Here is a 14,825-nt window from a genome sequence, read left to right as displayed (position 1 = left end):
CTGCATTTCTGCCCTTCCTACCCTCTTCAGTGTGGTCTCTTCTCTGCCTTTAGTGGTGGAGTTTGTTTTTCCAGTCTTCAGGTCATTTCCTGGGTTATCTATGATGTAACTGTTACCTAGTTGTAGCCATGGGACGAGGTGAGCTTAACATTCCTCTTACTCTACCATCTTCCCAGCCCTGGAATATTTCTTTTCTTCTCTCTTTTAAACATTTATTTAGTTATTTTTGAGAGAGAGAGAGAGAGAGAGAGAGAAAGAGAAAGAGAGAGCAAGAGAGCTCATATACTCGTGAGCAGGCGAGGGGCAGAGAGAGAATCCCAAATAGGTACCATGCTGTTAGTGCAGAGCCTGACACAGGACTTGAGTCCATGAACTGTGAGATCATGACCTGAGCTGAAATCAAGAGTCAGACACTTAACTGACTGAGCCACCCAGGCGACTCTTTTCTGTTCTCTTTTCTTTCTTTCTTTTCTTTTCATAGGTGAGGTCCTTCCTTTCGAACTTACATTTTTTCCAACTTTATCCAGATACAATTAACAAAAGCTGTGTCACTTTAAGATATACAATGTGTATCATTGATTTTATATATATATAGTGAACTAATTACCACAATAAGATTAGTTAACACTTTCATCACCTCACAGTTACCTTTGTGTGTGTGTGATGAGAACATTTAAGATCTACTCTCTTAGCAAATTTCAGTTATGTAGTATAGCATTGTTAATTACAGTCACCACACTGTACATTATTAGATCCCCAGAACTTCTTCTCTTTATAACTGAAAGTTTGCAGCCTCTTACCAACATCTCTTCATTTCCCCTGCCCCCAGGTCTTGGCAAACACCAGTGTACTCTTTTTTTTGGAGTTCAACATTTTTAGATATCACATATAAATGAGATCATAAAGTATTTCTGTTTGATTTCTTCCAGCATAATGCCCTTAAGATTCATTCACGTCACAAATTGCAGGATTTTAATCTTTTTTTGTGGCTGAATAATATTCTATTATATATGTACCACATTTTCTTTTTTTTTTTAATTTACTTTTTCTTTTTTGAGTGTAGTTGACACACAATGCTACATTAGCTTTAGGTGTACAACTTAGTGATTTGACAAATTTATACATAATGCCACAAATATAGCTACCATCTGTTCCAGTACATCACCATTACAGTATCATTGATTGTATTCCTTATGCTATGTCTTTTATTCCCTTGACTTATTCATTCCATAACTGAAGGCCTGGAGGCCTGTATTTCCCTTTCCCCTTCACCCATTTGGCCCAGCCTCCCCTCCCCTCCCCTCCCCTCTAGCAACCATCAGATTTTCTCTGTATTTATAGGTCTGACTCTGCTTTTTGTTTGTTTATTCATTTCTGGGGCTTTTTTTAGATTCCACTTGTGAGTGGAATCATTTGTCTTTCTCAGTCTGACTTACTTCATTTAGCATAACACACTCTAGGTCCATCCAGGTTGTCTCAAATGCTACAATGCTGTCCTTTTTTATGGCTGTGTAATGTTCCATTGTGTGTGGAGATATGGAGATGTACATATATCTCCATAATTTGGCTATTTGTAAATTTGGCTATTGTAAATAATGCTGCAGTAAACAGAGAGATGCATATATCCTTTTGAATTAGTGATTTTGTATTCTTTCGGTAAATACCTACTAGTGGAATTATTGGAGCATATAGTATTTCTACTTTTAATTTGGGGGAGAACTCCCATACTGTTTTCCAGAGTGACTATACCAGTTTACTTATTATTTCTTGTCTTTTTGAGTTTAGTCATTCTGACAGGTGTAAGGTGATATTATGGTTTTGATTTGTTTCCCTGATGATTAGTGATGTTGAACATCTTTTCATGTGTCTGTTGGCCACTTGTATGTCCTCTTGGAAAAACATCTATTCAGGTCTTCTGCCCATTTTTTATTCAGATTGTTTTTTTTCGGTGTTGAGTTGTAGAAGTTCTGTCTGTATATTGGATATTAACCCTTTATTGGATATATCATTTGTAAATATTTCTCTAATTCAGTAGGCTGAATTTTTTTGTTCGTTGTTTCCTTTGCTATGCAAAGCTTTTTATTTTGATGTAGTCCTAATAGTTTATTTTTGCTTTTGTTTTCCTTGTCTCAGGAGATAATATCTAGAAAAATGTTGCTACAGCTAATATCAGAGAAATTAGTGCCTGTGCGGTCTTCTAGAAGAGATGGTTTCAGGTCTCACATTTAAGTCTTTAATCCATTTTGTGTTTATTTTTGTGTATGGTGTAAAAAGGTGGTTCGGTCTCATTCTTTTACATATAGATGTCAAGTTTTTCCAGCACCATTTTTTGAAAAGACTGTCTTTTTCCCATTGTATATTCTTGCCTCCTTTGTCATAGATTGACCATGTAATTGTGAGTTTATTTCTGGACTCTATTTTGTTCCATCGATCTATGTGTCTATTTTTGCGTTATTTTTTCTCGATAATTTTCTTCTCAAAGTCTCTTTTCTGTCTTCCAGGAAATAATTTTAGCTATATATTGGATCTTCTAGATTGATCCTCTGTTTTATTTTAATAATCCTATTCATTTCTTTGGCATTTAGTTCTCCTTTATAGCTATCCTGATTGTTATTTTCCAACTCTTCTTTTTAAATTTTTGTCATATTTTGTCTTTTTTAAAGTTACTTCATATTTTCTTATTATTTCTTTTTTAATAGTGTCCTATTCTTATTTCACAAGAATCTTGGTTCAGCCTTATCCAAGATTAACTTCATCTTTTGGAATGAGGAAGCACAGAGCCTGGTTGTGGGTATTAGAGAAGGAAATCTAGGGGTCTTAATTGAACCCCTTCAAAATTTTTAGCTAGACCTCTTTTTTGCAGTACCAACCCTATACCCATCTTTCGAGATGATAAGTACCTTCAATTCTCAGCTCTTTCTGGAGTCCCACAACACTAGTGGGCTTGCTGTTTTGTTGGTAGCCTGTCTGCCCATTTCAGGCTTAGGCTTTAGCATTCTCTGGCCTGCTAAATCAGTTATCCCCTTGTGTACCTTATTTCCACTTCTAAAATTTTACTGACCTCTCTCATCATCTTGTTACTTCCTCCCAATTTATTTATCGTTTGGTTCGATTTTTATTCCTTTGTTCTCATTTAAATAATGCTTTAGGAGACAGCAGAGATAAAGTACACATTTAATCCATTGCATGTAAATAGAAGTCTCCAAATATTTTTAATTCCTCATCTAGAATTGTCTTCACAGCCTATATACCAGTGACCTGGACATAACTAGTTTTCTTTCTTTATTCCTTCGTTTTTTGCTACTAGTAACTTGAAATGATAGCCCTGACCTGTCAAAGAGGGAATTTGCTATTGCTGACCTAGCACTTAGAAATCCTAGGTAAGGGGCTTGGGAAAAGACATAGGTTGGTATGATGGGAGCATTTTGTAGATGCATCAAGAAACAAACTGACTAATAATTCATGTGTGTGCTGCCACCTGCCTGTGGTAAGTGGGTATAACTGAAAGAACTGTAAATATAAATTACCCTAATTTGGATAATACTGCCTATAGTTTTGTAGTTTAGTTATTTAATGGTTCCAGGAAAGACTTCTTGAATATATTCATATAACGTTGGAACATAGTTCTCAACAAATCTAATGTTGATGATAAGGCTTAGAGTTCAATAATACTGAAAAGTTGATCTAGTAGAAACAGTGAAGGAAGAAGCCTTTAAGTAAATCTAAAATAAGATCTCGTATCTGTGCATTATGGCATTTAATTACGTTCAGTAACAGTGATGTTGGATAGCAATGGGCCATAGACCTATGGCCCTACCAAGTAATTCTGAGTTCTGAATATATCTAGAACTGATTGATCAGATCAGGCCATTCCAAGAAAGTGGATGATAACCTAGGAATGCCCTGGGGGAAGTCAGTTGGAGAGAGTCTGATTTAAAATGACTATTCTGAGGCTTAAGTGAACTGAATAGTCCATAGTAAAATATTGCCCATTTTTGGAAACTAAGAATAATGCTAGTATTTCCCCAATTTCCCTGTGATTATAAGGTCTCACACTGTTCTTTAAACTGAATTAAGATTCTTCTAACCTATTTGGGGGGCTGAATATGAATCGAGCCTAAGGTGTAATTTGTTTTCTTTCCAAATGCAGAAGTAACTAATGAGAAATGTCTTTATTTTGATGGGATGTTGGTTACATTTATTAAAACTCAACCTTTTCACATAACACGTATAAATTTTATTGCATATAATTTATACCCCAATCAGTTGATTTTAAATGAGTGTCTTGTGGACTTCTAGACTTTCTCCTACTTAAATTGTTTCATGTAGCATAGTGACTAAACCCTAGTAGAAGTTTTGCCTCTAATAAGCCATTTGACCTGGATTTCTATGACCTCTCAAGTTTTAATTCTCTGATCTGGATAATTGAGATTTTAACACTACCTACTTCAGAGAGTTGTAAGGATTAAATTTTTTAAATGCATAAAATACTTAGCATAATACCTGGCACATAGTAGATCCTCATTATATAGTAGCCGCAAATTATTAACAACAATTACTATTTACATTGTCATTTCTCCTTTGAGTTCTTTTTATATTTTCACAGAAAACCCATATAGACAGCTGCCCTGTAACTGTCATGGAAGCATGCCTGGAAAGACAGCAATAGAACTTGGACCTCTATGGTATGTGCTTAAGCATAAGAATATACAGATGGTTCCTGACTTAGGATTTTTTGACTCTATAGTGGTGCAAAAGCGATACACATTCAATAGAAAGTGTATTTCAAATTTTGCATTTTAATCTTTTCCCATGCTAGCAATATGCAATATGGGTCCTCTCTCATGATGCTGGCAAGTAGCATTAAGTCACAGTTCCCAGCCAGGCAAACGATCATGAGGATCAACAACCAGTACACTTAACAACCATTCAGTTTTTCCACTTTCAATATAATCAATAAATCATATGAAATAATCAACACTTTATAAAATAGACATTGTGCTGAATATTTTTTGCCCAACTGTTAACTAATTTAAGTGTTCTGAGAATGTTTAAGGTAGTTAGGTTATGCTATGATGTTCGGGAGGTTAGTTCTAGTACATGCATTTTCAGCTTGTAATGGGTTTATCGAGACATAATTCCGTCATAGGAATTATGTTAAGGAAGGCCAGTATTCAAAATTGATTTACATATTGATTTATTATGTGTGGTAAAAGAACAAATTTCAATTTAATTTTTTTTTAAGTCTAGGTAAATAATTATAATTCTTCTACCCCTGTGAACCTAAAGTGTTTTCTGTTTTCAGATTTTTCTATACCATTATTCTCACAAGTTTGTGACACTGCTAAGAGATGGTGAGATCAAAAAGAGCCTGGCAGATCTGCAAACTAGATCATTCATTTCTGAATTAGTAAGAATGAGGCTTTTTTCAGCTGACAGTTTGCAGAACTAGGATGTGATTATGAAATGATCACCGTAACTTCTTATAGAAGAGTCAACTGATATAAGTCTTCAAGAAATTAGTTTTAAGTGTGAAGGACATGTGAAAGTACATGCTTTTGTTTTAGGTAAAGCTGTTTAGATGGGACTCACCTGCAAAGATTTCCTCACTCAGAGCCATTGTTCATGTCTTTACTCTCATGCACAGTCTCTTCCCCTTTCCCCAGATCCAGTTCAAATTGTGTCCTCTTTGAAGTTTCCGGTGTTTCACCCAAAATTTCTAAATCCCATTTTAGTAAATCTCACATCGATCATTCATTTGACACTTTAAAGTCATACATCTTTTCATATGTATTTGCTAACCAAATAGTAATAGCTGTCATTCATTGAGGATATACTTAGGATTTTCTGTGTGCTATCTCAATTCCCATAACAAGACTGAAAAATTTTATTTTCTATTTTGTGATGAACAATAAGAGACTCAAAAGCAGTAATTACTCAAGATTACATAGATAGTAAGTGGTGGAGCCAGCATGTGAATTCAGGTTTATCTGACTTGGAATTTCATATTCTGTCCATTATACCGGTCATTCTCAAATTAAATGGGAGGTCGATGAGACTTACCCTTGTGCCATTTTTTAACTGAATCACCATCAGCACTGTAATTCTCCTATACCTACTCCTGTCCCACCCCACTTTACCATACACAAGGTGGATTAAGATTTACTGACAAGAATATGCATTATGAAAACTTATGTTTCACACTGTGCGCCTGTCTAGGTCCTATCTAGATTTATAGGCTTTTATAGGGTAAACACTGTCTTTTATACTTTGGTATATCTTCCACACCCGTATATACCACAGGGCTAGTAGTCTTTCACACCTTACCTGAGGGCTCAATAAATTCTTTGTTGATTTACTGTGAGTGAAATTTCCACAACTAATCCCACTAACTTAGAGAAATAACATGATAAAAGGTGTGGGCAAATAGAAAGTAATTTTAAATTAAACCATAAATTCTTGACACCTGGGTGGCTCAGTTGGTTAAGCATCCAACTTCGGCTCAGGTCATGATCTCACGGTTCATGAGCTCAAGCCCCTCATTGGGCTGTGCTGACAGCTCAGCGCCTGGAGCCTACCCTACTTCAGATTCTGTGTCTCCCTCTCCTCTGCCCCTGTCCCCCTCTCAAAAGTAAACATTAAAATAAATCATAAATTCTTTAATTTCAGCATTTACTCCATCCTATAAATTAAGTTAGTTGTGATTAAATTATGGAGACTTTTTTTTTTAAAGTTTATTTATTTTGAGAGAGAACATGTGTGGTGGAGGGCAGAGAGGAAGAGAGGGTACCAAGCAGGCCCAAGCAGGCTCTGCACTCAATGTGCAGAGCCTGATGGAGGCTCAAATTCATGAACCATGAGATCATGCCCTGAGCCAAAATCAAGAGTGCTTAGCCAACTGAACCACCCAGGTGCCCTGAGACTTTTATTTTTAATAGACATTTCTCAAAGCCAGTTCTATTTTTTTTTTTTTTTTCTTTTCCAGGTCAAGTTCCCTTTTCAATACTGGATTCCTCAAAAGAATGCTATTTGAATCTCTTCACCATGGTTTAGATGACATTCAGACCCTAATAAAGACATTAATCTTTGAATCAGAGTGTACTCCTCAAAGTCAGTTTTCAGTTCCTACACCTTCAAATCTCAAGCAAGGTGACATTTACATTCAGGGCTTGAAATGAGTAACAATTTTATTAAAATATACATATATTTTTTTCTCATTTTAGTCGACTAAAAGAACTAAAAGTCTTGTGGTTTTATTATCCTATACCTGCTTTAGACAGAGAGAAACCTTGGGTAATTCTGAGAATAGTGTGGTCGAAAATTTTCGTAATATCCATCGAGACACAGAAGCTGTACACTTTCACTCATTACAACTGTTTTTTGTCCTTTATTTTCTCTTTGGTATAAAATAGGCTTTTGTAGTTTTATCTGGCTGTTGATACAAGGGTGGGCCTATTAGACATTCTAGTTAAGTCATTAAAAGCAGCAGCTATTGTTAGGCAGTTAAAAATGTAAACCTTGTAGCCTGTTTTTACCACAGAATCTCCTATTTCATAAAAGCAGTGTGTATAGAATTTTGTAAGCTTTTATTTAAAGTTTGAATTGTTGCTTAAGGTCATTCTGTAAAATATTTTGTTATTCCCATGTTTTTATTTTAGAAGAATGTGGTGTGTTTATTAAGACTACAGATGATACCACACCAGATAACTACATTGCACAAGGTATGTATATGTCCGTGTGTATATATGTAAATATGTATGTATTAGTGCAAAAACGCAGTTAGAAGGGCAGGAAGAGATTGCTCTGGTGGCCTACTTTAAAATGCTTCTTTACCGTATTATACTGACAACATAACTATAGTAAAACTTGTTTATCTGGCATTTGTACAGTTCAGAATTTCTATTAACATGTACTTACTTGTTCACATCTCTAATATATGGTGATCCCCTTGAAAGAACTAGAAGACCTTGAAGAACCATGTGAACCAAACTAAGCTCAAATTATATTTGATACAGTAATATTCAGTTTTATTCTAATTCTTTTAAACTTTCTCATCAACATACATCACAATTCCATTAACCATAAGACCCTGTTCTCTAGCCATGAAGAATTTACTATATAGCCTTTCTTATAATTTGGGATGTGTGCATGCACACTTTAAAATATGGTTGTATTAGGGATTACAAATTCAAATCCAAAGGATTTTAAGATTTATGTCAGTGTCTTAATGTCTAAGGTTTTGTTTTGCTCTTTAAAAGCTTAGATTCTAAATGTGTTTTGAATACTAATAAAAAGAACTAGATAGTGTTAAGACAGAGGAACAGAACAATGCCCTTTCATGTCACTAATGTCATTTCACAATTACAAAGCTAAAATATGTTCCCAATTTTCAGAAATCATACTTCTTTCCACATTGATCTTTTATTACTAACTTTTGAGAATTTAAATACTTGCCTGAGATAGAAATACATTTTTCTTGTAAGTTTAAGGTCAGATGACTAAAGTTAGAGTAAGATTTTGTCAAAGTAAATTGAGGCCATTGTTGTAATAATTGTTCACAAGCACTGAAATTCTGAAGGAGAGTTTTTGCTGTAAATTAAATTGGGTGATTTTAAGTGCCTCAGTTAATGCACGTACAATATTCCTTTGCTTGTTTGTGCTACCTGTGAGAAGTAAAACTTGCCACCTTTTATAAAGTGAGGATTTGGTGGGAATAGGGGATAGATTTGTTTTGCTTTCAGTGTGTGTAAGTGCTCATTTTTTGTGTAAGTAGCCCAGGCTAACATGACCCCTATACTGGAGGACAGTCGGACGGCCACATCCAGCCAGGATCGGAGGATACAGTGGCTGACAGGGTTGAAATGTCAGTGAATGACAAAGGACAGAATTACAATTTTTTATTAGTTGCTCAACATTTTAGTGTTGATCTTCAAAGCCAAGAAAACTTCAACTCCTTTTAATAGTATATGGTTTAATAACTACTAAATGCTCCTTCCAATGGTCATGTTTAGTTGGCATCTTCAACTAATTTGCTAATATTCACAATTCTACTTAATCCTCAGTTGGGAGAGTAAAGGCATTATGGTACATTGCAATAAGCATTGGATTTAAGAGCATCATTTTACTCCTGTTTGTTGTGTAACCTCAGCCAGGCCACTCACCTTCAGCAGGGGTGTCTTAAATCCTTTTTAGAATAAAGTAAAATATAAGTTTTAAAAATAAAGTATCTGAGCTGTTCTTATATGTAAAGAGAATCAGACTAATCTCTATGGGTTCTCAAAAATTATTATAAGATTGATCAATATTTAAATCTTTCACAATAGAAAATATCAGGCCAAAAAGAGTCATTATTAAGGTGTTCTGATTTTTTGTATGTGTATGTTTCAGGAAAAAGAAAAGGTAATGAAACAGTCACAACTTTAGCCAAAAGGCAAAAGACTGATGTCAGTACTGAACATCCTCCCTTTTATTACAACATCCACAGACACAGCATTAAAGGAATGAATATGCCAAAGTAAGACAACCAGTGAATGGCAAAATGTATATGTTATATTTTAATGACATTGTGATTTACATAAAAATACAGAACCTTTTTTTTTCCTTTCCTTCCTGCAGGTTGAAAAAGTTTTTGTGCTATCTTTCTCAAGCAGGCTTTCGAGTGAGCCGAACTCATTTTGACCCAATGGGTGTTCGTACAGATGCACCTCTGATGCAATTTAAATCGATCCTTTTAAAGTACAGCACCCCTACATACACGGGAGGACAGTCGGAGGGCCACGTCCAGCCAGCATCCGAGGATACAGTGGCTGACAGGGTTGAAATGTCAATGAACGACAAAGCAGAAGCCAGCAGTTGCAGAAGATGGTAAATGTAGTCAAGAGTTACTCCAGATGTCTGTCTAGATGGCCTGGTAGTTCTCTATACCAACTGTAGTTCTTTTTCTATTCTTTTAGTTCAGTGGTGTAAAAATAAAAACCAGTGCTGTTTTCATTCAGAAAATTAGCAGTTTCTAACTTAGCTAGTTTGGGAGCTGTGCTTTCCAGTTTTTTCTTATTGTAAAGAAAACTTAAAATTTTAATGAAAACATTTCATATGAAGCCAGGTTTATGACTGAGATCACCCTACCATTTAGTAACTCAGAAAACTTTCACTTGCAAAGTGTTTGGAATTTTATGTATGTTATGGAACCATCCTTTACTGTTCTTAATCACATGTCTACTTAAACTGATTCATGTCTTTCTGTTTAAGCACACAAAATGAAGCCAAAAGCCTTTTACGTATTACCCTAAATAGAACAATGCCCTTTCATGTCACTAACATTATTTCACAATTACAGAGCTAAAATGTGTTCCCAATTTTCAGAAATCATACTTCTTTCCACGTTGATCTTTTAATTTATTACTAGCTTTTGAGAATTTAAATACTTGTCTGAGATAGAAATAAGTTTTTCTTTTAAGTTTAAGGTCAGGTGACTGAAGTCAGAGTAAGAGTTTGTCAAAGTAAATTGAGACCATTGTTCTAATAGTTGTTCATAAGCACCGAAATTCTGGAGAGTTTTTGCTGTAAATTAAATTGGGTGATCTCAAGTGCCTCAGTTAATGCACGTACAATATTCCTTTGCTTGTTTGTGCTACCTCTCAGAAGTAAAACTTGCCACCTTATGAACTTACGAAGTAAGGATTTTTTGGGGGGGTGGTGGGAGACAGATATGCTTTGTTTTTGGGTGTGTGTATGTGCTCATTTTTTTGTATAAGTAGCCCAGGCTAACATGACTATGAAAATTAGTAGAAACTCCATTAATAAATTTTGTTCTTGCTTCATTTGAATGTAAAAGTTTGGATAACAGGATTTGGTATAAAATTTAGATTTTTGTCTCAAGGACATAATCCATATTTACCCTGAATTATTTTTTAGAGGAAGTAACTTTTTGTCTCAGCATAAAGCTTGGGGGATGGAGAAGAGTTATAACTGAAAAGGTTTTAAATACACTATGGAAGAAAAAAAGCCATGACATATTTAAAGATCCAGGGAGTGAGATCAACATAGTAGATGAGCAGAAATAAAAAAAAAATTCTTTGTGTTATTATAGCATAGTCCTAGGAGGATGTGTTTTCTCCCATTAGAATCATATTTAAATAAACGAACAGGTGAACTGCAAGTGATATACTAGAATGACCCCCCAAAAAACCCTGTAACTTTTGCCAGTTAAAATTATTACAAATGAGCACAAAAAGAAATAAAAAGTTATTACTTTTTTGTTTATATACTTAAAAATTACTATAAATCCACAAGGCAAACCAGCGCTTGGACCATCTGTACATATTGTTAAATTGAGTATCTGTCTCAAATCTTGCCAAATGCTTATCAGCATGACATATTTTGATCAGTGATAACGTTGGGCTTTATGCCAGGAGCCTAATTTGATAGAGAAATAATATATAAATTACTGTTATTTAAAATATATGTTGTGTTTTAATTTCACATACACAGATTTTCCAAAGAAAGGTGTGGTGAGAAGTAGTCAGGAACTCTGTTAAGGTAATGTTATCAACCTAAAGAGGAAATACTTTTAAAATTCCAAATAATGCTACATTAGCGCCTTGTCCCCATTAACTACTGTGGTAGTTTGGGGCATGCAGATGTTGAGTGCATTGTAAAATAGTATCAGTTGTACTGCTCCATTAAATTTTGATTAATACAAGCAGCCAGTTTTTACTCTACCATCAGGAAACCAGTGTGTTGACTCTGCTAGCTGCTTACGTCACTACTCTAACCATACACTCGAGAAATAGAAGAAGGAAGGAAGGAATGGGGTTGGGAGCCAACGTGGTGGATTTGGGTTAAAACCCCGTTTATCACCTGAGTTCAACCAGACTCCACTCTGAATAAATGCATGATGTTCTGGTTTCCAGAAATCAGAACTTAAGACCAGTTCAGTAATCCCAAAAGGTCTAGGAATTTCTTTCCTCGGTGCATAATTGCTCTGGCAAATGGCCCAGGTTACTCTGGAGAAGGCTAAGAGGAAAATACCTATCATAGCCTTGTGATGTTTTGGCAGGGTCCTTTCTCAAAGTGCTCTGAAAATACAAATTAAATCAGGCCTGGGAATTGCTAAGGTATCATGACAACTACTGTGGCTCAAGTCAGACCTGTAGTTTTCAGTTATATAAATCAAGTAGGGCCACTCTGGCCCTTTAGATCACATGACCAATTAGCCAAAGCCAAAAAAATCCTATGTCAGACTATACTGATCACCCTGTCAGTCCTACTGACTGACAGTAGGACTCTAACTATGTACACCTTTCTGGGCCAGCAGTTAAGGGAACTAAGTTTCTGACACACTGCTGCTTGGGCAATGTCCACTGAATAATCATCTTCCACAGGCATCCCTGGCCAACTGACATACTATTCAAGGATGCCCTGCTCACCACTGTATTTCCCAAGCCTAGGTAAAGAGAGCTGACCAGGCTCTTGTGAGATACATAGTGAGACAGTGGTGAGCAGATCACACATAATACATTCTCTCCAATATTCCCCCTTTTAAGTCTTTGATTTCCTTTCTCTACATTATATCACAGCATTTCTAGCATCTTCCCTCCAGTTTAGATGAGCCAGTCCTGAGTTTTTCTTTCAGTCAGTAAACAGAGCCACATCCCACAACATCCCACAAGCTGACAACTGAGCCAGAATTTCGGGTACAAGTGTACCCATATCAATAATTTAACCCAATTTAAAATTACATTCCTGCAAGACCCAACATAGTCTATTTCCACGGGTATACTCCACATATCATTAGTATATATGATCAAAAAAGCATTCTTTCAGGTCACACTTAGTACTTGTCCCCAAGGACATGCTGGGATCTGACTCTATATCCTACAGGCAATAAAGGATTGTAGCTACCTATACAGCAAATGGGCTGCTTTTTGCAAGGTAACTAACTCCTTGAAGTGCACTTAAGGGGTCATCTGCCAAGGCAGCAGACATCCAAGGAGCTTCTTCCATTTTCAGTGACGGTTAGTGGCGTTAAGGATTTGGGATACTCATTCATCCAAATCTTTCCAAAATTTTTATTCCAATTCAAAGAATATTGCTGTTTACTGACCAGTATCTTTACTCTCACTTGAAAGACTCCACCACACAGCAAATTCAGCCAATTTACTAGAACAAACTTTCTATCCAGTATCTCAGGCTTAAAGCTACAGGGGAGGTTGGAAAAGTGAGCACCTCACAATTTTAGTCTCCATACAGAGATTGATTTTTCCTCTTTAGGGAATTCACAAAGCCCAGGAAGAGGTTACAAAGGCTGAACATCTTTTAAAAAAAAAAAAAAAAAAAGTGGGGGCACCGGAGTGGCTCAGCTCAGTCTATTAAGTGTCCAACTCTTGATTTTAGCTCAGGTCATGATCTCAGTTTGTGGGTTCCAGCCCCACATCACGCTCCGTGATGACAGTGCAGAGCCTGCTTGGGATTCTGTCTATCTCTCTCCCTGCCCCTCCCCTGCTCACGCTGGCATACTCTCTCAAAATAACTTTAGAGAAGTATTAATAAAAAAAACAGTGACTGCATTTGTCTACAACACCTTGTCATCCACAGCTATATGATCCCTTTCTCTGCCGCCACCCTTTCCACACCCAGAAAGGACCAACACCCCCCCCCCCTTCTAGCCTAAAGATCCTTTTCTAGCTCTCAAGTGTAGATAAGACTGTTAACTTTGAAATGTGAGTAAACTGAATCTCAATTATCCCCAAACTGTAAACTTCAACCTACTTTATGTAGGAAAATATTTCCTAGGAAGTGGCATATTAACTGCAATAGCTTGTATTTATGAGATTTAGCACTGCACAGTGTTGTTTCTACACAGATTGTATCCTATAAATTACAGCAAGGCTAAGCGAGATTAATTTATTCAATGCCATTCTAAAACTGGCAGGTGAAGGAGCCAGGACCCAACCCCAGGCCTTACCTAAGTGCTCTTGCTTTTAGCCACTTCATGATCTATCTTCAGCAAAGGACATACATATGTAAGACAAAAGTGGAATTGTAAAAAAAGTGTAAGTATAAAAAAAAAAAAGGCAGTCCCATAGAAAATTCTGATACATAATTATTACAAAATTATAGTTAACCACTAGCCTCCTGCACATTTTCTATCTGAAACCCTTTTAACCAGTATACCTTATACTCAATAATTATCAATACATATGTGGAAAGCACTTTCAGCTTTGTTTCCATCTTCTACTGCCAAGATTTTCCCAGAACATAGTTTTTGATTGATAGCAAAATCATGGCAAACTACAACTCCAGCATTTCTAGGGACTTTATGCTGGAAGGGAACAGAGTCATCTCACCAGAAGTATGGGGCCCCCTCTACTATGCCTGGTGTCCCAAGTCTCACACAACTCTGGGTCATTTTCTATAGAGAACTAATTGCCCTTATCCTGCTGGAACAGTGGAAAGAGTTATCTGGTGGTAAGGGAAAGTTTCTGTGGGTCCAAATACTCCTCAGATACACCATTAACCTATCCCATTTTCACACCGATTTTGCTGGAAAGGCAAGCCAAAGTCTCCAATTGCTAAGCATTTTGTAGATGTTTTCAATCTTCCTCCAACCTGCTTAAATCAGTTACCACCGTCCATGTGAAAACATCTCACTTCTCAATATGTTGACAACACCCATTATCTCCACAATTCTTTTTTACCTGAATTTATTCATTAAAAACCCAAAAGTATTCCTTTGGCATCATCTTAGTGGTGTTTGGTTTAAACTGCGCAGTTTAGGGGGCACCCGGGTGGCTCAGCTGGTTAAGCCTCTGACTTCGGCTCAG

General features: G+C 36.3%; 1 protein-coding gene across 5 annotated transcripts in view; it reads left to right on the top strand.

Moving 5' to 3' along the window:
- Nucleotides 1-10,864, top strand: part of TRMT1L (tRNA methyltransferase 1 like) — a 39,501-nt gene extending 28,637 nt beyond the window's left edge. For 4 of the 5 annotated variants that reach the window (XM_027074353.2, XM_027074351.2, XM_053209426.1 and 1 more), the window contains 5 exons: nt 4,607-4,685; nt 6,986-7,149; nt 7,659-7,721; nt 9,388-9,514; nt 9,616-10,864. In XM_027074353.2, the coding sequence (XP_026930154.1) occupies nt 4,607-4,685; nt 6,986-7,149; nt 7,659-7,721; nt 9,388-9,514; nt 9,616-9,868 (686 nt within the window). In that variant the 3' untranslated portion in view covers nt 9,869-10,864. The remainder of the gene's footprint in view (nt 1-4,606; nt 4,686-6,985; nt 7,150-7,658; nt 7,722-9,387; nt 9,515-9,615) is intronic. The other variant, XM_027074352.2, reaches the window with a different exon arrangement.
- Nucleotides 10,865-14,825: the final 3,961 nt, after the last annotated feature.

This window comes from Acinonyx jubatus, chromosome E4, assembly GCF_027475565.1.
Source record: "Acinonyx jubatus isolate Ajub_Pintada_27869175 chromosome E4, VMU_Ajub_asm_v1.0, whole genome shotgun sequence".
Lineage (NCBI taxonomy): Eukaryota > Metazoa > Chordata > Mammalia > Carnivora > Felidae > Acinonyx > Acinonyx jubatus.
This window is presented reverse-complemented; position numbering and strand designations above follow the sequence as displayed.